This window comes from Cetorhinus maximus, chromosome 11 (genome assembly GCF_964194155.1).
Source record: "Cetorhinus maximus chromosome 11, sCetMax3.hap1.1, whole genome shotgun sequence".
NCBI classification, from domain to species: Eukaryota; Metazoa; Chordata; class Chondrichthyes; order Lamniformes; family Cetorhinidae; genus Cetorhinus; species Cetorhinus maximus.
This window is the reverse complement of record NC_135889.1, coordinates 89985023-90011528: the sequence shown is the minus strand read 5'-3', so window position 1 is coordinate 90011528 and position 26506 is coordinate 89985023. Positions and strand designations below refer to the sequence as shown.

General features: G+C 42.5%; 1 protein-coding gene across 5 annotated transcripts in view; it reads left to right on the top strand.

Annotated features, from left to right (window-relative positions):
* The window catches only part of LOC144686773 (nck-associated protein 5-like), a 673917-nt gene that overhangs the window by 619963 nt on the left and 27448 nt on the right, over positions 1–26506 (top strand). For all 5 annotated transcript variants that reach the window (XM_078552424.1, XM_078552429.1, XM_078552425.1 and 2 more), the window contains 2 exons: positions 9193–9322; positions 16692–16861. In XM_078552424.1, the coding sequence (XP_078408550.1) occupies positions 9193–9322; positions 16692–16861 (300 nt within the window). The remainder of the gene's footprint in view (positions 1–9192; positions 9323–16691; positions 16862–26506) is intronic.

Sequence of the window (26506 nt, the reverse complement as noted above, 5' to 3'; positions counted from 1 at the left end):
AAAAAACTTTGATACAGTGCACCAAGGCAGGCCTTCCGTCCAGCCTGCCTCTACACCCGGCATCTTCCACACTCAATCCAGAGTCACCCAGCCCAATTCCCAGGCAGCCCCACCACCCTGGAATGAAAATCCTACCTTCTGGGCCATTTTCTCCTGAGTCGGGTTTGCAGAGCCAGGAAATGGAACCTAAATCCAAGCCAGTGTGGCTCAGTCCTGTTGTATAAGGGTGTTCAGCACAGCAAGGGGGACTGGTGGCAGCTCATGAACAAACCCAGAACCGGAGAACCCCAGAGTCTGAAAAACTAAAGGAACAGCTCCCTGACCTGACTCAAGTGCACCTGAACCGAAGACACAGCAGGAGACCGCCTAAAAAGAAGCTCCATTGCAGACTTGTAGGCTGAAGGGCAGAAGAAAAATCCACTGAACAGCTAAAGGACTCCACCAGAGCAGGTGAAGGTCTATTATGAATTGCCATTGATTGCAGAGTCAAAGGACCACACAAGGGTGAGCAAAGAGTTAGTTCTAAGGCTGAACTAGCCTTTAAAATTCTTCAGGCCGTTAATCAGTCAGAGCAGTCCATTTCACGAATCACTGCAGCCAGCCAGGGTTCAGAGTTGACGCCGTACTGCCTGGTGGCTGAACTGTGTTGAAAAAAACCAAACTCCTAAAAACTCAGGCCAAAGTCAGGAATTACCTTTTAATCGCTCCAACATACCTCAAAAATGTTCCAAACGGCCGAAGTCTTTGATTAGAAAATTCGCTGCAAGAAATCAATCCTTTTGAGGTCGGGTCTGCCAACACTGCAGGAGCCCACCAAAACCTGACAAGCGCAGGAAGCAGCATTGAAACACTGGTTGCTGCAGCACCATTTTTGAAAGTGGAACAGCATTTAAAGCTGTGTTCCCCTGAGCTGAATAGCAAGCATGGGTAATAAATCAACCCTAGCAGATGATTTGGGCTGATACAAGGGCCAGACCAGGTGCAGAATTGGGGGCTTTGGCAAAAAAGATTTTCAAGATACATGATAGCTTCAGGATTAGATAAGAAGACAAGAGGCTGAGCAAGTGAATATGCTACTATACTTAGTGGACAGAATTTTTCCATCGGCGAGCTGGGGGCGGGGCCCGCTCGCCGACTCGAAAATGACGCGGGATGACGTGAGGGGGAACCCCCCGGCGTCATCCCGCCCCATTTAAATATTCAGGAAGGCGGGCGGACAGCGTGATCAGCTGTCCATCCGCCGACCTGTCAATAGCCAATTGAGGCCATTGACAGGATATTTAAGCCAGTTAAAGGCCCTGCCCATCCAACCTTAAGGCTGGCGGGCAGGCCAGGAGCCCCGGCGGGCTTCTGAAAAAACATGAAACCTGTTTTAAAAAACTTTAATAAATTTTATGTGATATTTATTAACATGTCCCATCTCGTGTGACATTGTCACATGTGGGGCACATGTTAATAATTTTTTTATTTTTCTATTTTTCAACTTTCAAAAACTGTCAGCGCTCTCCCTGAGACAGCACTTAGTCTCAGGGAGATGTGCGCTCTTTCGCGTGCATGCGCGAAAGAGCGCACTTTGACAGATGGGGAATCCCTCCCCCCCCACACAGGAAGCGCATAACGCTTCCCGTCGGGTGGCCCGCCCACTCAAAATGGCGATTTCGGTGGCGACGATCGGCTGCCCGCCCGCCGCCAAGCTGGTGGGGCCCATCCGCCCATCAAGGGCAAAATTCTGCCCAGTAGGTCTGATAAATGATGACAATATTATGAGGCAAGCAATAAGTCAATCTTGAGTAGTTTGGAGATATTCTGAAATCCTTTGATACCTACTTTAATTTAAGAAGTAATAAAATCTTAGAGTGAGCAAAGTTAAACAAGCGAGTCCAACAGCCTGGAGAACCCATTGACTCTTTCATAAACAGATTGGCTGAAGGCTGTGACTGCAGTGACCTGAAGTCAGAGCTTATAAGAGACTGAATGGTAGTCAGAGTGGCTGATGATGCCCTTTCTGACATACTACAGGCAAAAGGAGCTCTGACTATTGAAAGGGCCATCCAAGTAGTCAGGAAGCCTGAAATTCACCAACAACACCGGTCCATTTTATGTGGAGAGGTTAAGCCATGGTACAGAGCAACCCTAACTCTCCATCTCATAAAGCAACAAAAGGACAGGGAGACTCCAGGACAAGGAAGACATTACCCAAACAGCCTACACAATGGTGGGAGACCATGTCAGCATCTGTGGAACCAAAAGACTTCACAGATAAAAGCAATGTCTAGCGATCTCTGTGCAGGGTTTCAACTCCAACCGACTGGGCGCTTTGGAAAGCTGTGCAAGTGTAAGACATTGAGGCACGCAGAGGATTCCAAAACAGTCCACAAAATTGAGGTACCAGACCAGGAAGAAGTCCAACTGTGTTTCTTGGGTGAGATCAAGGATTCCAAATTCTCCTTTTGAAATGCTGGCATCTCTGTAAATGGTCACCTCACTAATTTCAAATTAGACACAGGGGCCAATTTTACAGTCCTCTCAGACAAGGAACCTTGGCTGAAAGACCTCTGGCTCTGAACAACAGCACTCTATAGCAAGGAACCGTGGCTGAAAGACCTCTGGCTCTGAACAACAAACACACCACTCTATAGCCCTGGAGGAATCTGACTTCCGGTCATAGGCATGATCCTAGAGCCACTCCGGTATGGCGACAAGCAAATAGTTCAAATTGTGTATGTTATCCAAGTCCAGTCCTTTTCTCTCTTAAGTAGGGATGCCTGCTTAAGAGATGCCTTAACCTCCTCAAAATGGCAGAGGACGTCAAAACAACCTCTGTCATCAACTACATGCAACTGCAAGTTCCCAGAAGGCCAACCAGCGAACAGATTCTCGACCGGGACTTCAGCTCTGAATTGTCTTCACTCTTTGCAGAGCCAGTTTGTCTGACTCCCTTGCAGGCGGCAGAAGCTCCTTTTTGATCAGACCAGCCAAACCTTCAGATAAGTCCCATCATACTTAGAGCAGCAGACAAAAGAGAATGACCAGCAACAAAACAATGAGCCCCAACCTGAGGTTCCAACACTTGCTGTCTCACAAGCAGGGAATACTGTGGCCACAAAACTGCAATTTTCAGCAGCGGATAGCAGCAAAGCTGGAACAGGAGAGTAGTAGCCATCAACTCACCAGAGCACACTTTAGTGAGGTACAAGGACACATGAAAGAACACAATGCGGCGATGAAAGCCAAACTGCAGGTTGAGCTCACGGATGAGGAACATTCAAGCAGGGCGGAGATACTCCTTCAACTCCCTGAAAGATCTCGGCAGACCCCACAGAAAAAGAAAACCCACGTACATACTATGAAGAAATGAAGTGAACACTCCCACTGGAAGGAATGGTACAAGCCTATGGTGTCCAAACAAAGCAGATGCATTACTGATAGAGGAAAGTTAACTCCAAGGAGCGCAAACAGCGAATCAGATGGAGACAACCAAGTGCCGGAAACACAGAATACTACAATTACAACTCCAAGTCAACAAAGCTTTCCCACAGCAACCGAGCCTACCACTCCTCCAAATGTGACCAGAATGAGAGCTGGGAGAATTGTCAAGCCTCCAGACCATCTAAATTTATAATGTTAGAGACTTGAGGAGGGGAGAAGGGGTAGCATGTAAAAAAAAAAATTGTAAGTTGAATGTAGTATAAGGGCGTTTGGCATAGCAAGGGTTAATGTGGGACTGGAGGACAGTACCACCCACGGTAAGATGTAGAAAAACACATGGCAGTAGACAGGAGACAGAGTTGTATGGAAATAGTCAAGGAGAAGTCAGCATCCCAGTTAGCTCCCAGTTTGGGCTATACTTTGTACATATGTAAATAGTTATGTATTACCAATAAACACTACTGTTCAACCTTACAGGCCTCTGAATCTCTTAGTGAGACCTACGGAACAAACCGTTGCAACAAGTTCCAGCCCCAATTTCAGGGAAGAACCTCTCACTGTGGCATTGCAAAAAAAACCTTTCTTACAATTCTGTGACCTCTCAGAGTGACATCAGCATTTAGTGCTGTCTTTGAAACAGTTCTGTGCCAAAGGCCAGTTTGAAATTGTTCAAACTCATGTCTGATAGGATCCATGCAGCCTGCTGACAGTGAAGCCTCTCAACTATTCATTCTGATCTGGATCTGAAGCCAGATGTCAAAGGTGAAAGGCCAATATTTAAACCACTATACAATTAATTTTCAACTGAATTGGGGCTAAGGGCCTGAAATAAGACACAAGCTGTTCAGAATTTTCTCCAAATGTTTAACTTCAAATGCTATCTCTCAATCATTTTATCAACAGCCCCATCAGTGAGAGTGTACCAAGAAGATTAGGTAACAGCTTAGTTGTACTCTAGTGGTTAAAGTCTAATTTTGCCAAAACTAAAATTAGTTTGCAACTGAGCAATTTACAGTAACTCAGTTTTGAAGATGAGCTAGTTCCTTGGCTCCCCCTTAGAGTGTATCCAAAGGTTATTTCACATACGTATTTTACTTTCGCCTGTTAATTTTTCCATTTCTTCCCTGCTCCCTCCTCCTCAACAAAAAATATCTTTTGCTGACTGATTTTCTTAACAACAGATATTTATGTCCTGTTAGTTCTATGTCGTTAGAATTACTTGCCTGGTTTGTTCGCCTTCACAAAGATTAAATTAGTTTCTAATAGTGTAAAAATCTTTTTTAAATGGTCTGCTGTAATCGTGTACTCTGATTGAATAGTTGCCTTCATCTTTTCAGATCAGGGGAAGCCTATATGCTTTTAGGGCAAAATTTTCCCCCATCAGGGGGGAAGTGCGGGGGCGAGCGTGAGTGTGGGCAGGTGGCCCTCCGATCGGTGCCCCCAATCGGGGGGTGGGGGCCATTTTTTGTGGGCAAGCCAATTAAGGCTCGTCTAGCGTGACGTCCGCAGGGAAGCCCTATGTGCTTCCTGTGCGGGCGGGGGGGATTCCAAAATCGGAAGTGCGCTCCGATCTTCCTGAGACTAAGTGGTGCCTCAGGGAGATTGGTTCACAAAGTAAAAAAGTTACTGCAGTGAAAATTTAATTCACCGTCCATATCCCCTCATGTCACATGAGTTGGGACATGGACATAACGTTAATTAAAAGTGTCTCTTAATTTTTTGATTCAGCAATGAAACCTCATCCCGCCCATGGATGAGGTTTCATGCTTTTTCAGGTGGCCGCCAGCGCTCCCGACCTGTCCGCCAACCTTAAGGTAGGACGGGCAGGTCCACTAAATGAGCTTAATTGTGTTTTGAATGGCCTAAATAGGCCATTGACAGGTCAGCGGGCACACATCCGACTCGGATGCACACCTGCTGAACTGACAATCTAAATGACGCAGAGTGACGTCGGGACACACGCCCGGCGTCACGCCGCATCATTTTATGCGTCGCCGAGTGGGCCCTGCTCCCGCTCGCTGACCAGAAGATGCTGGCCTTAGAGTAGCAATTTTTATTTGTCTCAGTGTAAATCTAACATTGCATGCTGTGACAATCTTTGACCTGGAAGCAGTACAATAAGGAAAATTTATAATTTTAAAAGATCTGTGGAATCTGTAATTGTTTTTAAGAATGTTTGAAAAGAAATTTTAAGAGTTTGTAAAGGGATCCATTATAATTTTCTTGGATGATAAGAAATACTGGTCTATGTGACCTGATGGCCCTTGAATACAAAGCAGTGTCAACAGGAAGGAAGTAGAAGCTGTGTAACCAGCAGACACAAATGAGGGCTACAAACAGAGGAGCTGGAGGGTGAAGGCGATCAGTGCATAGATGCAGACAAAACAGACAGAGGCAGAAAGGGAATTCTTTTGAGAAGAAGCAGCAAATCACTCTCAGGAAGAGGTCAGTTTTTCTGCTTGCCAGAAAGAGAGACAGGAGCTCTTGGAGGCACAATATAAACTGGCTAAAAAGGTCTAAAACATGGACAGCTGTGTGAATAGCTCAGATACATTATAAAGCTGTGTGTTGTCCCAGAAGTGACCATGCCATGGACTGGGGTGTTACTGGTTTGTCAGCTGAAAAGGAACCCTGGAAAGCTACACCACCGTGACTGTCATGACCTGAGGGAGAGCGGGTTCATAGAAGTGTGCCTTGTTTGTTGATAATCATACCCATGAAACTCAAAGCTACACCACCGTGACTGTCATGACCTGAGGGAGAGCGGGTTTGTAGCAGTGTGCCTTGTTGATGATAATCATACCCATGAAACTCAAAGGGGAAAACCATTGTCGGATAGGACTCTTGATCTACCATGTGTGAATAAAGAACAGCATATTGCGGAATTGTGCAGCTACGTAGTGCCACATTTGTAGGGGGAACGATGCAAGTGCTTGTGGTTGCATAAGATGTATCTTTATTATTTGGAGCAAAATTTACTTTTTTATTTGAAGTATCATTTGCCTGTTAGTTCATGTATAATTTGTGTCAGTTTTGATTTGTGTTCAAGTAAAAGTTACAAAAAGCGGAATCTTGTTGAAAATTTCTTCATTTGTGGGTCATTCAGTAAATTTGGTCATTTTGGTTTACGTTTCCCCACGAGGATAATAACAATGCTCATAACTAAACTGAGAAGTAAAATAAAGATTGTAATGATTCTGCAGATTTGTATAAACACTGGAAAATTTTGACAAGCAAAAAAAAAATGCACTTTTGGTAAAATGCATTAATTTAAAAACCTATCTTAATACGATCTGTCAAAACAGTTTTGGGATTATTAATAGATTTAGTAGTTGCCTTTTTCAAGGAAAGATTTTCAAAATCTTGGTTCTAACCAAAATTATCCTCATCAGAAATGTAGCTTTCTATGGTTGTTAATTGATCCAAGACTTAATGCAAACTGTGTTTACATGTTATCCTAGCAGTTTACTTTGATATGGTTATATCTAGCCAGGAAAAGAGTCTAAAGGGCTAGTGACTCCAAAATGCCTGTGCTTGAATGATACATAGGATGGGATAATCAATTTTGAATTTACAGGTAATTTTAAAACAGCAAGTTTGATCAGACAAATTTAGCTGTTTTACAAACCCAATTAATGATGCATATTAATAATGTTACTATAAGATGATAGGTAAATTCTTTCTCACCACCATCTTTTCAAGGGCATGTGGAATGGACAACAAAGCAGTGAAGAAAATATTTACTGAGCAGTTGACAATGAATGATGTAAAATACATCAGGACAATAGTCAATCAATTTTAACATATTGTATGGAACTATGTCATAATTGCAGTAGGATTGCATATTTTACCCTCGCTGAACTTTATCAAAATTGAATTTAGAAACAGTTACCAGCATAAAGGACGTTTTGGAGCATGAATATTTTTACCTGTTTGATAATTGTGTGAAGTGGTTGTGAAAGTGGGAAATGGGCAGTTCTACTTTTGCCACTCAGTGTCTGCCTCATGCTCTTAACCTAGAGCTAACATTTTATTATTGATTGCAGAATAAAGCTCCTTCTGCTTTGCTCTAGTAGTATTTTTTAGCTTTGATCTCATAATGATTTTAACTCTGACTTCAGAATCACATCCTGTATTCACACTTCCCTGTGGTTTTTTTTCTCCACTTTCCTGCATTAGCCGTCTTTCTGGACTCTTAAGTCAGACTGCCCTTTTAATGCCAGTTTATAGCTGATTTGTGCTGTGGGCTTGTATCCACTAAGAACTGCTGAATTTCAGTTTAAAAGAGCTTAATTACAGGCAGCAATGAGCGGAGGCTTCCATTCCATCAGTTTGCAGTTAAAGCAATCCTGGAACAGTAATAATTGTACACAAAGTCAAATTCTCCCATTTACTATCTTTTATAAAAATTGTATTCCTTTATAGTAATTAAGAGTGTAAAATCTGGAGGAAATGAGCCCTTATCTTAGTAAAGTTTATCTAAGAAATTCTACGCTGTTGCATTCTTCAAAATGGTGACTTTGACATCCATTTGCAGGAAAGGTTGGCTTATGATTATAATTAACATTATACATTACCTGACTAATCAAGTTGAATTGTACCTTGTGCTTTCTGTAGCCATTTGAAAAAAATTAAATAAAATATTTTGGCACTTAAAGTGTTCATGAGGTAGATTCGGGGATGCTGATTAAAAAAAGAGAAAATCAGGACCATTAATATATCACCTTTTTAAAATAGATTAATAATGCACTGCCCATGGCTATGGACCAAAGTAAAGGGCTAATTACTAAAAGGCCACCAATGAATACCACAGTAAAAAGGTGTTTATAAGTCTATTTGTAAAAAAAGGAAAACGTTGTTTTGAAGCTAAATTTGCCTGATCAAAATTGCTGTTTTTAAATTACCTGTAAATTCTAAATTGATTATCCCATCCTATGTATCATCCAAGCAAAGTCATTTTGGAGTCAGTAACCCTTTAGACTCCTTTCCTGGCTAGATATAAGCATATCAAAGTAAGCAGCTAGGGAAGAAAACACAAATGGAACCACTTACTATCTTTAGGGGAGTCTCAAATTATAATACACAGATAAATGGCCAAACATTCTGATTTTCATCTTGCAGCTAATTAATTGCTTCTGAAATGTAGCTGCCTTATATTAAGTAAATGCAGCAGCTAGTTTACATTGCATATCATTCATTGTTAACTGCTAAGTAAATAGTTTCTTCATTACTTTGCTGTCCATCTCGGAGAAGAATTTGCCTCTCATCGTATCATAGTAACATTATTAGCATGCATCATGAGTTGGTTTGTAAGTTTCCATTAAAAAAAAGTTCTGTTGCTATCATAATCCTAATTTAAAATTGTAGATAAATCCCACCAGTGTCTTTAATTTATGCAAAACTCTACTAAAATAGCGCAACATTCCATTGAAACATTGCCCTCTATTACAGCAAACAAAGATTTTGATGTAAAACATCTAAATTATATTTTTGAATGTACTTGACAAAGAATTACTTGACACTAAAATTGTAAAAATCCACTACCAGCATAATCCCAGATTTGGCAAAACAGTCATCGGGTAAATGTTTTCAGCAAAACACATCAATTTCATATACTCCTGCCAATACGTTTTTGAAGAGATAGTTCAGGAGGTTGTCTTTGTTCCCTCAGATGCAAAATAGGAACCTTTTGGCAAAATGTAATGAAGGTATCAGAATGAAATGAATGGACATGTTCTAGTAGCTGTACAATTGTTTTTGCAGGAGCAAGCAATGCGTCTATGCTCATATTCTGCCAGTAGCAGTGACAATGAAACAGAAGCAGAATTTGCAACAAATGAGAATGGAACTGGGGGTAAAGAATTATTCAACAAAATGAAGAACAGCAAGCATGGTAAACTAATTGAAAAATCTTATATCTTAACCTTAAGCAGTTACCACTTCTTGCAGAAAGAAGTGTCCTTGAGGCACTGTAAATTCTCCTAAGTTTATGGCCTATTTGAATATGTTAGACAGTTTATTTTGGCTCATTTTCAATAAGTAATAGTATGAGCAGCAATAAAAACCACATGACTGAGTTGCCTTATGTGCTACACCAAAATTTTCAGAAATGAAAAAGGGTATTAATGTCCTGTGACCATGCCGGGGAAAATATCTTGACCTCTTCCCATTATATAGATTAACCCTTATTAATTTATTCTATTTTTTGTTACACAAACCTTATTGAAGCAAGCTGCAATGGCACAAGTTGCAGATAGTTGTGGTTGTTGGAGGTCAATCATCTCGATTCCAGGACATCACTGCAGGAGTTCCTCAGGATAGTGCCCTCGGCCCAACCATCTTCAGCTGCTTCATCAATGACTTTCCTTCCATCATAAGGTCAAAAGTGGGGATGTTCACTGATGATTGTACGATGTTCAGCACCATACGTGACTCCTCAGATACTGAAGCTGTCCATGTCCAAATGCAGCAAGACCTGGTCAATATCCAGACTTGGGCTAACAAGTGGCACGTAACATTTGCGCCACACAAGCGCCAGACAATGACCATCTCCAACAAGAGAGAATCCAACTATCATCCCTTGATGTTCAATGGCAGTACCAACACTGAATCCCCCATTATCAACATCCTGGGAGTCACCATTGATCAGAAACTGAACTGGACTAGCCATATAAATACTGTGGCTACAAGAGCAGGTCAGAGGCCAGAAATCCTGCAATGAGTAACTCACCTCCTGACTCCCCAAAGCCTGACCACCATCTACAAGGCACAAGTCAGGAGTGTGATGGAACAGTCCCCACTTTCCTGGATGACTGCAGCTCCCACAACACTCAAGAAGCTTGACACCATCCAGGACAAAGCAGTCCACTTGACTGGCACCACAACCACAAACATTCTCTCCTTCCACCACCGAAGCATGATAGCAGCAGTGTATACCATCTGCAAGATGCACTGCAGGAATTCACCTAAGCTCTTTCGACAGCACCTTCCAAACCCATACCGCTATCATCAAGGGCAGAAGATAAACGAGAATGTCACCACCTGGAAGTTCCCCTCCAAGTCACTCACCATCCTGACTTGGAAATGTATCACCATTCTTTCACTGTCGCTGGGTCAAAATTCTGGAACTCCCTGCCTAAGAGCACTGTGGGTGTACCACATGGACTGCAGCGGTTCAAGAAAGCAGCTCACCACCACCTTCTCAAGGGCAAGTCGGGATGAGCAATAAATGCTGGCCCAGCCAGCAAAGCCCATATCCCATAAATGAATTTTTAAAAATACTTCCACCCATTTTTCCATGATGTTTTTGAACATAGATTCTATTTAGTTGCATTTACTACTTTATTTTGAGGCTTTTGAGTTTTCTGTAGCAAATATTAGATTGTATTTTTCATTTACTTAGAGAACACAGCCTTGAATTTCCTCTAGAGGGTTTTTCAAATGGATCTAGACAAGATGAAACTTCTGCCTGTTCCATGACATGGTTATATTGAAAGGGGCAGATGAAAGAAGCATCTACCAGCCCTACCGGCAGAATTTTGAAAAATCCAACAAAAAGAGTCCTAGCTTAACTGGGTGCTACTGCTATACTACCCAGCTCCCCTAGGTAACATTGGAACCATAATAGACCATTCAGCTCACTGAACTATAAATTTACAATGGCAGTCAACCAATAAATGCTATCGGGAGTTGGCAGGAATGTGGGGTTGAGGTTACATTCAGATCAGCCATGATCTTATTCAATGGCGGAGCAGGCTCGAGGGGCCGATTGGGGGCCTACTCCTGCTGCTAATTCATATGCTCGTATGCATGTTCATATCAACGGGGAGAATCCCTAATGAACAACCTCAATACTTGCTTTTTAAACAGGCTATATTGTCATGTATATTAAATAGGATTAAAAGAGATTAAGGGTGGAATCGTCCCAGATTTTCACAAAGTGCGGTAGTGGGTGGCAAAAAGGACATTTCACCTGTTAGCCGCAATGGCGGGTTTTCACGCCATATCATCCCATTCCCGGCACGTCCCGCCTCATTAATACTGCATTCCCGGGAAACACGCCAGGTTGCTGGTGGGGCAGCCTCTGATTCCCCCACGCCGGCGTCATCTCAGGCCTTCAGCAATTCGGGCACCATATTTAAAGGGTGCCCCTGCAAAGAGCTATCACTCTCTAAGGGATCGGAAGCTGCTACAAAGTGATGAAACATGCTGGCCCCAAATTTAGCAATACCTCCCTCAGGCACCTACTGGACACAGTGAAGACCCGCCGTGAAGTCCTCTCGCTCAGATCTGGGCGAAGACCAGCAAGAAAGGTCACTACTCCAGCTTGAGAGGCAGTGGCAGCGGTGGTCAGCGCCAATGCCCTGCAAAAGCGGACAGCCACCCAGTGCTGAAAGAGGATGAATGATCTCCTCTGTTCCACCAGGGTAAGTCACTCTTCTCATCACTCTCAACTCACACACTCACAAACCCATCACACATCCACAGGCATCTCACTCACTGCCAGTCCAAAGGACATCAACATTAATTCTCTCTCACACACCTTCATCTGCCCTGCAAATCATGTCCACATCCCATCCATGGCACCAGTCACCACCACACATGTCAGGTATCCTTCTCACCTGGCCTGGAAGGCGTTGTGCTTACACTCTCTCCATCTGTATTAATGCAGGACAAGCTGGCACACAACAAAAGGGAGGGATCGCAGACTGGTGGAGGAATGCCTGATATCAGGGACCTCACAGGCTTTGAAAATAGGGTCCTCCAGCTGGACCATTCCTGTGCTGACGGTGAGGTCAGCGGTGCTCAATCCAGTGAGGATCCGGCAGTGCAATATCCATCAGATAACCATGCTGTGAGTGATGTGTCCTCTTTCACAGGCCACTGCCATGCACTAATTATCTCTCCGTGCTTTCACAGGCACATCTGGGAAGCAGCTAAGGGGATCCATAAACCAGGTCCTCGACTCAAGCCCCGAAATCTTTCCATTTGGACACCGCTTCAAATGTTGCGACTTGAAAGAAGAATCTCATGACATCCTAATTGAAGACCTGTCACAGTGCTCAACCACACCCTCCACCAGCGCAAAGACACACACCTTCGTGGGATCTAATTCTAGAGTAACCTCAGCGTTACAATTCGGTGAGCACATCGCACTGTCTGATCCATAGCAGGTGGCAGCAGGGACTTGCCATGTTCTCCAGCACTCGGAGGACTGCTGGAAGCCAGGAATCTGCTGAGTCCAAGTCAGATGAAGAGCCTCTGGACTTGGTCATACCTCAGTTGCTGGAGCTGCAAAGGCAAGCTCAGGAACATCAGAAAAGGATGTCTGCTGCACTCCTCAGATTGCAAGGCACAATGGAGGAATCCATCTGCCTTCAAGTGAAGAGACAGCACTGGCATGTCAATGTACCAAGGGCAACACTGGTAGGACGGCGGCCGCCATTGAGACCTTAGTCCAGGACATCGGTCCTGCACTGCTGCGCGGGCTGAACTCTATTGCTGATGGCATAGTTGGCCTCCAACAGTGTCAACGCGAGAGGGGTGCGGGGCAGCTCAATCTCACTGGGGAGGAGGATCAGCAGGTGCATACCCCAGGGCCATCCACCCAGGTGACTCCAGGAGCCTCCAGCCCATCTTCCTGTTACCGCAACAGCTCCGGCTCCACAGGCCAAAGAGGGTGGCACTGCCACACAGCAGGACTCCGAAAGTAGGCTGGGGCCCTCCAGGTCTCAGCCCTCCAGAGGATGCCTGCCAATGTCATCGCAGACAGGGCATAGCAATCAGCAGGCTGCCCCCACCTCCACTGTGGACGCCGGGCAAGCACCAAGATGTAGTGGCATTGTTAGGAAGGGCACAGCCTGGGCACGGAGTTAAAGATTGTACTTAATGTTCACTAAACTCGCAAGAATGCCTCCCTGCCTATGGCTCCTTGTTCTGATGAGCAGCGTTCGTGTCACTCAGATGTGAAACCTTTTAGCACAAGATAAAGGCAGGTGTCTCAGTCCAGGGCCTCTTCCCTGTGCAGTGTATAACCTTCAGACCAAAGTCATGGTCCAGCTTCACACTCACTGGACACATTAATGATGCCTGCACCTCGAAAGTGCTTGTCATTGCTGCCAGAATGTCATGGGCAGGCATCACAGAGTCTCATCATTCTCTCTGTGTGCTCTCAACAGCTTTAAGGTGGGGTTGGCCCCCTAGTCTTCAGTATCTGTGACCAGTGATGTTGTGCTCCTGAAGGGGTCATGTGCTGAAGGCTGACAAAGGATCAGGTGCATTTAAGTTTCATGGCTGCGTCTCCATGATATGACCCTGATCACAGAGTGCCAGCGAGCTACCCTCAGCCAGACATGAGTCAGACATTCACAGAGGCAATGTGAAGATCTATGGAGTGTCCTCACTGCATGTTGTCATCATCCTCCTGGAATCTAGTGACTATTGGGGGCCTCTGCTGCGTCTCCATGACATGAGCCTGAGCACTGAGGATATGTGTGATGCCATCAGCCACACAGGAGTCAAATTTTCACAGATGCAAGGTGAGGATGTCAGGACTGTCCTCACTGCATCTCATCATCAACCTCCGCGAATCTTGTAGCTAGGAGGGCATCCCGAGCACTCATGCTTTGCCTGGCCAGTGTGATAGCCTCATTGCAGGGACCCTCACCTTTGAGGACCTCATCATCATCATCCCTTCGACGTTCTCCTCATCACAGGATACGTGCAGCTCCTCCATCTCCTCCTCATCCAGCACCCAATGCAGCACCAGGTTGTGCAGCGCGCAGCAAGCGACAATGATGCGTGACACTGTCTGGGGACTGTATTGCAATGCTCCACTGGACCTATCGAGGCACTGGAACCTCATTTTCAAAATTCCTATTGTTTGCTCCGCTAAAGCCCGAGTTGCAGCATGAGCCGTGTTTGTACCATCTCTCTGCTGCAGTCTGAGGCCACTGCGCAGGCGTCATTAGCCACATCCTCTGTGGGTAGCTCTTGTCCCCGAGGAGCCAATCCCTGCAGCCTCTGTGGATCCCACAAGATGTCAGGGATCTGAGACCTGCTAAGGATGTAAGAGCCACGGACGCTCCCTGGGAATCGTGCGCAGACCTGTAGGGTGTCCTTGTGGTGGTTGCACACCAGCTGAACATTCAGCAAGTGGAAGCCCTTCTAATTGACATAGTTGGCTGCTTGTTGCCATAGAGGTCTAAGCGCCACGTGAGTGCAGTTGATGGCACCCTGCAACTGTGGAAAACCTGAGATCGGCACAAACCCCAGCGCTCTTGCTTCCTGGCTTTCCTGATCCCGGGCAAAATGCACAAAGTTCAGTGCCTTTGCAAAGATGGCATCTGTGACCTCCTGGATATACTTGTGGGTGGAGGCTTGTGAGATCCCACACAGGTCACCTGTGGAACCCTGGAAGGAGCCTCTGGCATGAAAAATGAGCGCCGCAGTCACTTTCATGGCCACTGGCAGTGGATGCCCTCCATGTCCCTGTGGTGCCAAATCCTACGTCAGGTGCAATATGTGACCGACTAATTCACCAGACATGCGCAGTTTTCAGTGACACTGGTTCTCTGTCATCTGCTGGAATGACAGATGCCGTCTATGGACCCTGGGTCTAGCAAGGCACCTACAAGTGATGACTCACTGTGGATCTTCGCCTATGTGAGGAGCGGACCTTGCTGCGCCTTCATCTTGAGGGAGGTGTTCCTCACTTTGCCTAGCCAGGCGCCTCCACCGCTCTTTTCTTCTTCTCTTGTCCCTGTGAGCTATGAGGCTTACGCTAAATCACTAGGTTCCATGATCCTCATGTTCTCCACTTGCAGGATGAAAGAGGGAAATGCGTGAGTTAGCATTGGTGTACTAAGAACATCTCTTGGTTAAGCCTAAAGGCCCCTTCACGCATACAGGAGAGTGCTGACCACCAGTTGGATGGCCAGTGTGTACTGCGCTCATTGGCTGTCTGAAACCCCACCCACCTCCTCCCCACTCCACTTGACTAATTGGCAGCAGATTCGAACATTGGACTGAATGTTGTGCTCTCAGCTCAGGCACAGGCATTCCCCTAACCCGCACTGCAAGGCTGCACTGTTAGCTTGAACTATAATGGATACTGGTCCAAACCTTTGTAAAGACATTGCAAGGGGCTGTGAGCGCCTCCATTAGTGACTGCGCCATGACCACCTTTCCCAGTTGGCCAATTTCTCTCCTGCTCCTTAAAACACACATTAATTTGCAGTCTGCACTCAAAAGGTGAGAAGTCCTGGAGCATTTTATGGCACTTTTATGCTTTTGCATTGCTTGAGTGGGCAGAAAAACTTCAGAGGCCCAACTCCAAGCATGTCAATGGAGCTGCAGCTGGACGGTCTCAGCTGTGGAAGAATGCTCAGTTTTGACGAGTTTTTCCAAGCGCGTGGCCTCTTCCATCACCCCCTCCCCCACCCCCTTGGCATGTGCTTCAGTATTTCCTTCAGTCTGTGCTGCTTTGACCCCCACTACCTTCCCTCCCACCACCCCCAATGCCCCCACACCCACAACCTCCACTGCCCTTGCCCTGGCACTGCATCAACTGGGAAATAGCGACTTGCCTGTGTCCCTGCAAATGCGCAGCATCTCTCCCTTGATGTCCTACAGGAAATGCTCACAAGCACTGTGTAAGATTGTGTGCTCTCACCTCCGAGTTCCCATCGAAGTTCGGTCGCCAGGTGTAAGCCTTTTAAAGGCAGTCATGAAGCATGCCATTCTGAAGTCATGTTAACATAGGCATTAAGTCCATGGGCAGTGATTCCAGTGAGTCAGGCTTATAATTAGATGCAAATGTGTTAAAATTACGCTATTGACATGCGGTGGCGGGAAATACGATCTGCCGTTGACTAGTGGAACGGACAGTCGCAAATTGGTTTCACGACGATGTAAAACTGATCTTTGGCTTTCTCGCCATATTGTCATCGTCCCCCCACCCACCATGAAGCTCGATGCCAAGGGGATCGGAAAACTCTGGCCTAAGTTTTGTAGGTATAAAGTCACAAAAATTGAAATGCTTTCACTGCTGTTGTGTTGGTGGCTGTGTTATTTTTGAACAATATTGGCTTTTGAAGCCAAGTGGAGCTGTGATCAATATGAGTTTCACAATGATGCTCAGCCAAAAAGAACCTTCTTGACTTCCCCACAACTTAATCATTGACCCTTCGTGCTCTCAGAATTAATGTAACATTAGGTTCCATATTTGTGTTATAGATTTAATCTCTGTTCACTTTTTTCAGAAAGTCAACATCACATTGACAAATATCCATACTTTGGAAACACATCAACGGTTATTGGTTTCTGCCAGCCAAATCTATATATGCATTATGGAAAGGAATTGCAACATTTCAACATTAAGCAGATGCATAGTGACTTAAGTGACGATGACAAGGCAGGTGATATTCCAAGTGTAAGTATATATTTTAATATATTTGTTTTTTTCATTAGCGTAGCTGGTCCTAATGACCTTTGTAACATTTAATAATGTGACCTGTATGATATTGCTCAGGCATCTGAAACTTTGAAGTAACTATTGCTGCTACATATCTTTCAAAATGTTATACGATCTAGAATTGTGAAAACAAATGCTAAATACTGTGGATACTGGCAATCTGAAATAAAAACATAATTGTGGAAATACCCAGGAGATCAGACAGCATCTGAGGAGAGAAGCAGAGTTAACGTTGATGACCTTTCATCAAAATGGTGAAAATATTGGTTCATGTGTGTTTACTGCTCATATCAGACACAACCAAATCAAATTAATAATCACTGTAATGCCTGATTTCTGGCTGAGTTGCACATATTTTCACTGTAATTTTGTCTTTAAATGGCCACCTTAATTATTTATTTTGTAATAGTAAAATAAGGCACTATCCAATCCACATGGTAATATACGTTAATATAAAGTATCTAATGACATTTTCTCTATTGTATCATTTCTGTTGACAGTTCTGTCAACTGCCCACTTACTCTTTTCTCACTAAACTGCTGACCACCCAAGTTTCATTGCTGGTGTCCATACCAACTGGTATTATAAATAGTTCCATCTACTCGGGTGCTGTTCCCCTCCCTTTCAAAGCTGCCATCATCTCCTCTCTCTGCAAAAAAAAGCCACCTTTGACCTCTCTGTCTTCGTAAGCAACTATCCAATCAGCACCTTTTTTTCCTCTCTATAATCCGAGAAATTGTTATTGCTTGCCAAATTCCTGTCCACCTCTCGCGTAATTCTCTGTTTGAACCTTTCCTATCAAGTTTCTGCCCCAACCCCTCCCCCATCCCACCCGAAAGCACCAAAGTGGTCCAAACAATATTCAAGGTGATGAACTGCATTTTTTCAGATTGTAGCAATGATCTATTATCCTTCCGCATCCTCCTCAACCACACTGCAATCTTTGATCCATCAATTGCTTCCACTTGTTAAAACCTGTTCTCCATTGTCTAGGTCATTGGGAGTACATTCACTTGGTTCTACTCTTGCTTGTCTGAATATAGCCATAGCATCTCTAGCAATTGTTTTGGCTGCTTCCTCTGCACCATAACCTCCAGAATCCACCAAAGGATTTATTTTTGACTCCTTCCTCTTCCTCATTTACATGGTGTCCCCAGCAACATTATCTGCAGAAGGACAAACCAATTCAAAATTGTCAAATCCCGGTAAAAAATCAATAGCACTGGTCCCAATAATATATTAGCTCCCTGTTAAGGTAAACGAGCAATTTGGACAAGTTTTACTGGTACCTTTCATTTACAAGTTTTACTGGTTTTTCCTTCTATCAGCTTCTACATGTGAACTATGATGCCGACCTCTGCTTCTCCACTAGCTCTCTCAAAATTTCACTTTCAGTGTGTTGTCAGATTGTCTGTCCATGAGTTGTAATATCCTCCAATTATATTTATCAAAGAGAAGAATTTAATCCCTACCCCCAGGTCTGTAGCACAGAACAACCAGAATAGTCTTCAGAAATTACAAACTGAAAAGCTGATCTTAGTTTCGATAACTTTATCTGTTACGTTGTAAACTGAATACTTAGGGTTTGAAGTGTGCTATTGTTTAGTCTAGAGTGGAAGAGGGAGAATTTTAATCCCCCCAGAACGTGCAGGAAATGGGTGGAAGAGAGTTTAAAATTTCGAAAATTGGAATCCTGGTACACAAATGAGGCTGTGTACCTCAAGTATTACCAGAGTATTAGACACAAGTGCTGTGGGCTAGTTTCTGAGGCCTCGGGAAACCTAGCAACTAAAGGGAGGCAAAAATGGCAAGATCCAACAGTTAATTGTTTTTTTCAGAACTACTCATGGGCCAGGAAGAGCAGCTTCTCCACAGCCTCTTAATTTAACCTGCTTCTGTCTTCATCATCGCAAATCACAATCTCACAGCAGACCTTTCCGATCTCATCCCAACCTCCAATCTCCAGCCTCCATGCTTCAGCCTTCCTGATCTCCCTAGTCCCTCCCCCAACCTTTCTGACTCACCACCATCAGGAAGCTTTTTTTAAAAATTAAGGCCCCACAGTTAAATTCAGCAGGACCCCCTGGTTATTCAAAGTGGCTCAAAATTCTGTCACGTACTTTATATCTGTGTCTTTTAATTGATCACATAGAAAAAAATACAATATTACATGGAGTAACAGAGCTCAACCGTACAGGCAACTTGAATGCCCTTAATTTTAAACACATTTGAATCAGTCTAAAACTCAGATTTAATATGCGGATTGTTAGTTATTTAACTGTGTTATTTCCTTATTCATCGTTTTTCTTTCAATTCTTGTATTGATTGCATTGATGTCTGACACATGTGCTTTAAATAGGTTATTTGTCTTACCACACAACATAGGAGCGGCATTCATCCCCTCAACTCTGTTCTGTCCTTCATTTTGATCATGGCTGATCTTTACCTTAACTCCACTTACCCTCCTGTATTCATACTGAACAAAAGTCTAAGAAAAAAAATCTATCAATCTCAATCCGAATTTCTTTTGGGAGGAGAGGTTTCCAGATCTCTACTATCCTTTTGTGAAAAAGTACTTTCTGATTGCACTCCTAAATGTCCTAGCTCTGACTTTAACATTTTGCACCTTTGTTTTAGATTCCCTCACCAAAGGAAATGTTTCTTTGCATTTATCTTATCAAGCCCCTTTATCTTTTTGAACACATTCAATGGGATCACCTCTCAACCTTCTAAACTCAAGGGAATACCAATCAAGTTTATATAACCTGTTCTCATAATGTATCCCTTTCAGTTCAACTTAATATAAAGGGGCTAAATATAGGAAATGCAGATTTGTTTTCAGTTAGACATGTCAATGAGTTTTTATTTGATAAATATGATTGAATGACAAGTTTTGTAGATTTAGAAAAGTGGATTGTGCTGAGTGAAAGATGAAAATAAAATAAGAACGGAAGAAATAGGAGCGGTAGTAGGCTATTCAACCCTTCAGGCCCACTCCGCCATTCAGTGAGATCATGGCTTACCTTCTACTTCAACACTATTTTCCTTCACTATCCCTGTATCCCTACATAGAAATCTATCAATCTCAGTCTTGAACATACTCAACAACTCAGCCTCCAAAGCCCTCTGGGCAGAAAATTCCAAAGGTTCACCACCCTCTGAGTGAATAAATTCCTCCTCATCACAACCCTATATGGCCTGCCCCTTATTCTGAGACTGTATCTCCTGGTTCTACACTCCCCAGCCAAGGGAAACATCCTTGCTCCATCTGCCCTGTCGAATCCTGTAAAAATTTTGTATGTTTAAATGAGATCACCTCTCATTCTTCTAAACTCCAGAGAATAAAGGCCATTCTCGGCTAATTCAGCAATCAAGTGATTAAATGATTTTTGCCACAGCTATTGTTTATATTTTTCTGATAATGCAGCCATTACAATACTAATGATGTGTAATAATGAATAGGAAGCAGTAATATTGTGTAAATGTATTATGTTATAATAAAAACTAGGCATTTTAAAACAATGACCAATGTAGACTGCATTCTGAGAATAAGTGTGTTGCAGTGTTTAAAAGACTGCGTTAGATTCATAGCTTGCCATGCAAAACTGTAACGTTTGTAAATGTACAGGTAAATTAAGCAACGGAGAAGAAAACATGACTTTTTTCGGTAATTAATATAAGAACATGTCCAATTCCTTCCTTCTTTTAAAATCAAGATGTATTTTATAGCTGTAGCGAAATTTGTAAACGTCCATGGGAGAAATTAGTGTAAATATTTTCAAGATGAAGTAAGCTGAACAGCAGCTCATAACACGTCCTCTACAACCTTCTAACCTTACTGTCAGACCTGTTTCTCCAAAATGCCATTAAAATTCAATGGAAGTTGTTTCTTTTCCTCTCACCGTGATTAATGCTGGGTTAAGGGACCATCAAAATGCATTCATAGCCTGCATTGCTTCTAAAATTATAGATTTCACAAGTTGGTTTAACTACCTGATTGCATTACACAGCTCCCTGAAAAGTGTCCCTGCTTGATTTAAAATTGGTAATTTTCTTAACAGTTGATACTGTCCTGCAAAAATTGTACAATGAATTTTCCAGCAGAATACCAACATTGCTGGAAAAGATATGCATTGATCCTTACATTGAGGAATAATTTGCAGGATGTTTTTTTCAACTTAGCATTTAAAGCCTGTGAATGCAATTTGTTTTCATGAGCCATTAAATTCTTGTCTATTCTCACATCTTGAGAAGGAATTTCACCCTATAGATTCTTTCTGATGGAGCTGTTCGGGTAGTAAAGAAATAGCCACTATAAAAAGTGAATTAATTGTGTGAATTCCTTCTGTAATATACTGGTTCTGAAATGCACAAGAGATTTGCCTATCAGTATTTAACTGTTCAGAATGACAAATGGGAAGCACTGACCATGAAAGTATATTGCCTCAGATGCCGTTGTATTTGGTCCAACACTACAAACGTTCTCAGTAATAATTTGTTCACTACAAAAAGATCTATATGGTATTTAAATTGAACTTGCAGGATTCAGAACATTAGGTTTAAAAAAAAATCAAAGAGCTAATAATGATTACAACAGAAATATTTTCCCCTAGCTTGCAAGCTGCCTTCAACAGCAAGACTTTTTAAATCCAAAATGCATAATCTAAAAATTAAAGATGGATGTTAGTTAAACAGTATCTAATTATTGACAATGTGCATTTAAGTGGTTACTAAAAAGCTCAAGACAGAATCGCTTAAACTGTTCATCAACAGAGAAGTATCTATGTAGTGGTAGCAATAGGGCAGAAATACACGTTACGGCTACCTATTTCTCCAGCATAGAAACAGTATTAAACATTAAACCTCCAAACTTCATTTTGTGATGTCAAATTGTGTCATAAGTGTGCTGGGTGCCATATTGATTCAGACAACTTTAGCCATGCATGGGACCCATATGAGGTTAAGGCGTTAGCCATATGCTCCTGTAAATTATTCCTCAATGTAAGGATCAATGCATTTCTTTTCCAACAATGTTGGTATACAGCTGGAAAATTCATTGTACAATTTTTGCAGGACAATATCAACAATTAAGAAAATTACCAATTTTAAATCAAGTAGGGATCCTTTTCAGGGAACTGTGTAATGCAATCAGGTAGTAAAATTAACTTGTGAAATCCTTAATTTCTGAAAGCAATATAGGCACATGAATGCATTTTGATGATTCCTTAACCCAGCATTAAGCATGGTGAGAGGGGGGATTAAACAACTCCAATTGAATTTTAATGGTATTTTGGAGAAATATATCTGGCAGTAAGGTTAGAAGGTTATAGAGTGCATGTTACTCACTAGCTGCTGTTTAGCTTACTTCACATTGCAAATATTTACATTTATTTCTTCCATGGACTTTTACAAGATTTGCTACAGCTATAAAATAAGTTGCGAATTTAAAAGAAAGAAGGAACTGGACATGTTCTTATATTAATTACCAAAATTGCGTTTTCTTCTCAACTACTTAATTGTTAGGCTCCCTAAATATGCACTTGTGGTCCTAGGCCAATTGTAGGAGCCCAAATGCAAAATTCATGTAAAATGAGTGGAGTTTGCAACATGTGCGATTCATCTGTTGCACTCAGTGTTGAGCTGCCTAATTAGAAATCTTTAAATAGACTCCTGGAGGCCACTGAACAAACAGTCCAGTATCTATTTATTTTTGTAGATCCAGGAGAAACAGAAATTTTTCTCTGGATCCATGAAACAGGTCCAGCCTACATTGGATGTTCCTGTTGATCATCTCCCTTTCCGCCCCAGACCCGACTAGCCAAGTAGCTCAGAACAAGAACAGGCCAATTTCCCACCTTTCGCGACCAGCCCGTTTTGAGTACAAATTGAATTTCTCAGCACATTTCTTACTGAAGCATTTTGTAAGCAGTCAACTTCTCTGATCAGCTCCCGAAGGAATAACAGCAGTCAGAGAAGAAGTTTTACATGTCAACATCATGAAAGACTTTTGGGGTGATTTAAATTTCACTAAGGCCCCAATTTTCAGCGTGGACAGCATAGCAAAGGAAAGATCTTTTAATTACGTGACAATTGTACCAATAGGCAATCAGCACTTCCATGTGAAGCTAGCAGGGACCTAATATCATTATGCAAAATGGGGCCTACGCTGGTTTAAGGACCCAAATGTAATTGTGCTTTCCATTAGTATTACTGTCGTTCTACGACCTTCCAACAATTCATGGTGGTACAAATTGGAAGGGTGGCATTTTCAGTTAAATGAAAAGCTGCTGTTGATTAAGTCACTAGAAATTTCTTTCTGACATTCAGCTTGGGTAATGTTGAGGCACGGATCAGGTTGTATCACGTTTCGGCCACTGATTGTGGCTTTCACAAAGGAGTCATGAGCTGACTATTCAAAGGGTAATCCTTGACTCTAAACATTTAGCCTCTGACTTGATGTGCAGAATTAAAGACTGGGTGATGAAAGGCTGTAACGTACGGCCATCACAGCTTCCTGAATAGCAAGGAAAAACTTGCATGATGTGCTGAGGGGCATCATATACCACTTAAACATTATTTATGCAATGGGATCTTCCAGAGGACCCTGAAAGGTGATGTAAGTGCAGTCAATGACGTCCTAAGTGAAAACTGCAATGTGTGCAAACCCCAAAGCTGTCTCTATTTGTCCATGGAGAAGGTGTTAATGTATTTTTTTTTTAACATGGCATTGGTCACTTGGCTGATGCAAGTGTGGCCTGCAGACCAACTGATGTTACGTCCTTGCTGCAAACTGGAAGCAGATATAGGGAAAGAAGTTGAGAGCAGCAGTGATTTTGACTACAGCAGGCAAATGCTAGTTCTGGCAATTGGCAGTAGGTCTTGCAATGAGAGGTGATGCAATGCTGGAGATGCACAAGTTCCTTGTGTAGTGCTCTGCTGATAACTACAGACATAATGATCTGGCTGCATAGGCTCTGGGACCAGACAGGTTCCTGTGAGCTCTCATGCTGACTTCTTTGGGTTGACTCAGGCCCCTCAAGGTGTTCCCTTGCATTGCCCTTAATACTTTAAAATGCTTTCCCATCAGTGAAGAAAGATGTGCAGGTTTATAATTTGACGGATCATCTCTCTCCCCTTTTTGAAGAGGAGAGTCACATTTGCTATCTTCCAGTCCTGAGTCCAATCAACTGTGCTAAATATCCATATGAGAACTTGCAATTGTTTGAGCTGGTTCTTTTAGAAAAATACAGTGCAAGTTGTCAGAGCCAGGAGTCTCAACAGCTTAACCAATATGTTTTAATAGGCACACCCCTGACATACAGGAATGCTTTACTCTTTGCTTTATTTCCCCAGCCATACTTTCCCTTATGATCCCTCCTTGCAACCGTTATCAGTTTCTTGGCATTCATCAGCTTATTTTTATTGATTTCCTTATCCTTTTCCATTCTTGAACATTTGAACAGTTTTTATGGTTTCTCTTTCTCTCTAATGCGTTTCACAACTTTATCAAGAAACCAAGTTCACCCGATCCTCTGGCTTAAACATTGACTTCTTCCACCGTCGTTGTATTGTGGCTGCAGTGCGCACTACCTACAGGATTCACTGCAGCAACTCGCCAATTCTTCTTTGGCAACATATCCCAAACTGATGACCTCCATCATCCAGAAGGACAAGGGCATGGTGGATGCATGGAAATATCACCGCCTCGAAGTTCCCCTCCAAGTCCCACACCAGCCTGATTTGAACAAACATCACCATTCATTCCTTCATTGTCGCTGGATCAAATCCTGGACCTCCCTACCTAACAGCACTGTAGAAATACCTTCACTACATGTACTGCAGTGGTACAAGAAGGCCAACATCCACCTTCTCAAGGGCAACAACGATAGACAATAAATACTAGCCTTGCTAGAGTCGCCCATATGTCGAGAATAAATTTTTGAGAAAAACAACCTTACTCTTATATTCTATACCTGATTTAATTCAGTGATAAATTTATTTTGTATTCTGAAACCTACCTGCTTAAAACTATTCCATAATCCTGCCACATCTTTTCCTTCCATTATCTTTCTCGATTTTACCATCCTCATGCATTCTTTCCTACCCTAAAAGTCAACTTGTTTAAATTGTAGCTTTTTAATTGGCTTCCTTTAGTTTTCTACCCTCATCTCTAAAGATGAATGTCAGAACATTATGGCCAATAAATCTAAAATGGCTCTTACTTCTGCTTTGCTTATTGTTTCCTCTTCATTTGTTAATACTAAATCCAATACCCCATTGATGTCTTGTGGGTTTCTTAAAGTATTCTAATTGGGGTTGTTGATCAAATAAGTGTATGCTCAGGAGGGTCAATTTTCTAAGCTCTGTCTGTCCAGCTGTCGACAGGAGCAGTTAACCCAAAGTGTATGTATTTTCTGCACCTACTGCAGGTGAACTCCCATCTGCAGCTGGGCCATGTGCCTGAAAGATCTACTAACACAGCCTAATAGCCTAATGGCCTTGTACTTTTTGATCATCCTGGGTTGGTGGGGAAAGGGTTAGGGGGCAGATGAATTGTTGTTACTTGTCTCTATTTCAAGGACAGTGAACAGAGATCTGAGGATAGGCCATAGTTCCATGTTTCAAAAGATATTTCTGTGCTTCAAATCTTCATCAAGAGAAGTGAGGCAGGAAGCTAGGAACATCCAATTCAAGCTCATTGCTATGTTAACAGGGTTCTCTCTCTTTCTATTTGAATATAGTGACCTGGAGACATTACTGAACTCATACTGTTGTGGAAACGTAAGGACTTTCTCTGAGTTAAATGATGGTCCAGTGTTTGTTAGAATCTAATTTGGAATGCTTAGCATGCAAAATAAACTTTCATCTTGGCTATGACTTATTTCTCTTTTTATCAGTCAAACTGTCAATTTCAAATATATCAGTGTAATAGACATTTGGCTTAATCTCCTCCATTTGCTTTCATCCACTTGAAACAGATCATGCTTTTGTTTTTCTCTGATATTTAGTGGCTAATACAAAATTCCTTTTGTTATGTAGTTGGAAGCAGATATATAATTCTCAAACTCCTTATTTGTCGGAGGCCAGTAAATTATTTCTGTAGCTTTCCAAAGTCAATTCTAACATGGCTTGAGTGAGTTGTTTGCCTTATCTCTTTTCTCACATGCAACAGTATAACTACTCAAAGTCGCTTAAATATTGATCTATCCTCTCATTCATCTTTCACATCGAAACAACTCGCAATCTGGGGGTGGCACATCTCTTGAGTCAGGCCATTCTTTGTTATTTTTAACTGCTTCAGATCTTAACATACTACACAAGCATCCTAAATGTGGTCTTTCCTTCCTCAAACAGGAATTTGGACTGTAAATTGATATTTTCTATAGGCTTTTTCTGTTTCTGATTTTGCATCTATTAATATGCCTTCCTCATTTACAGTCTTTCCCTCTATGTGAGGTAGGTACACTGTATTTAACATGTCAGAGCAAAAACCTCCTTGCCTCTCTTGTAGACAAAAATAAATTTATATTTTTGAAGTTGGAAAAATCATTCTCTAAAGCCATGTAGACTCACTAATCCAAATAGCCTCAAGTGGCTTGTGAT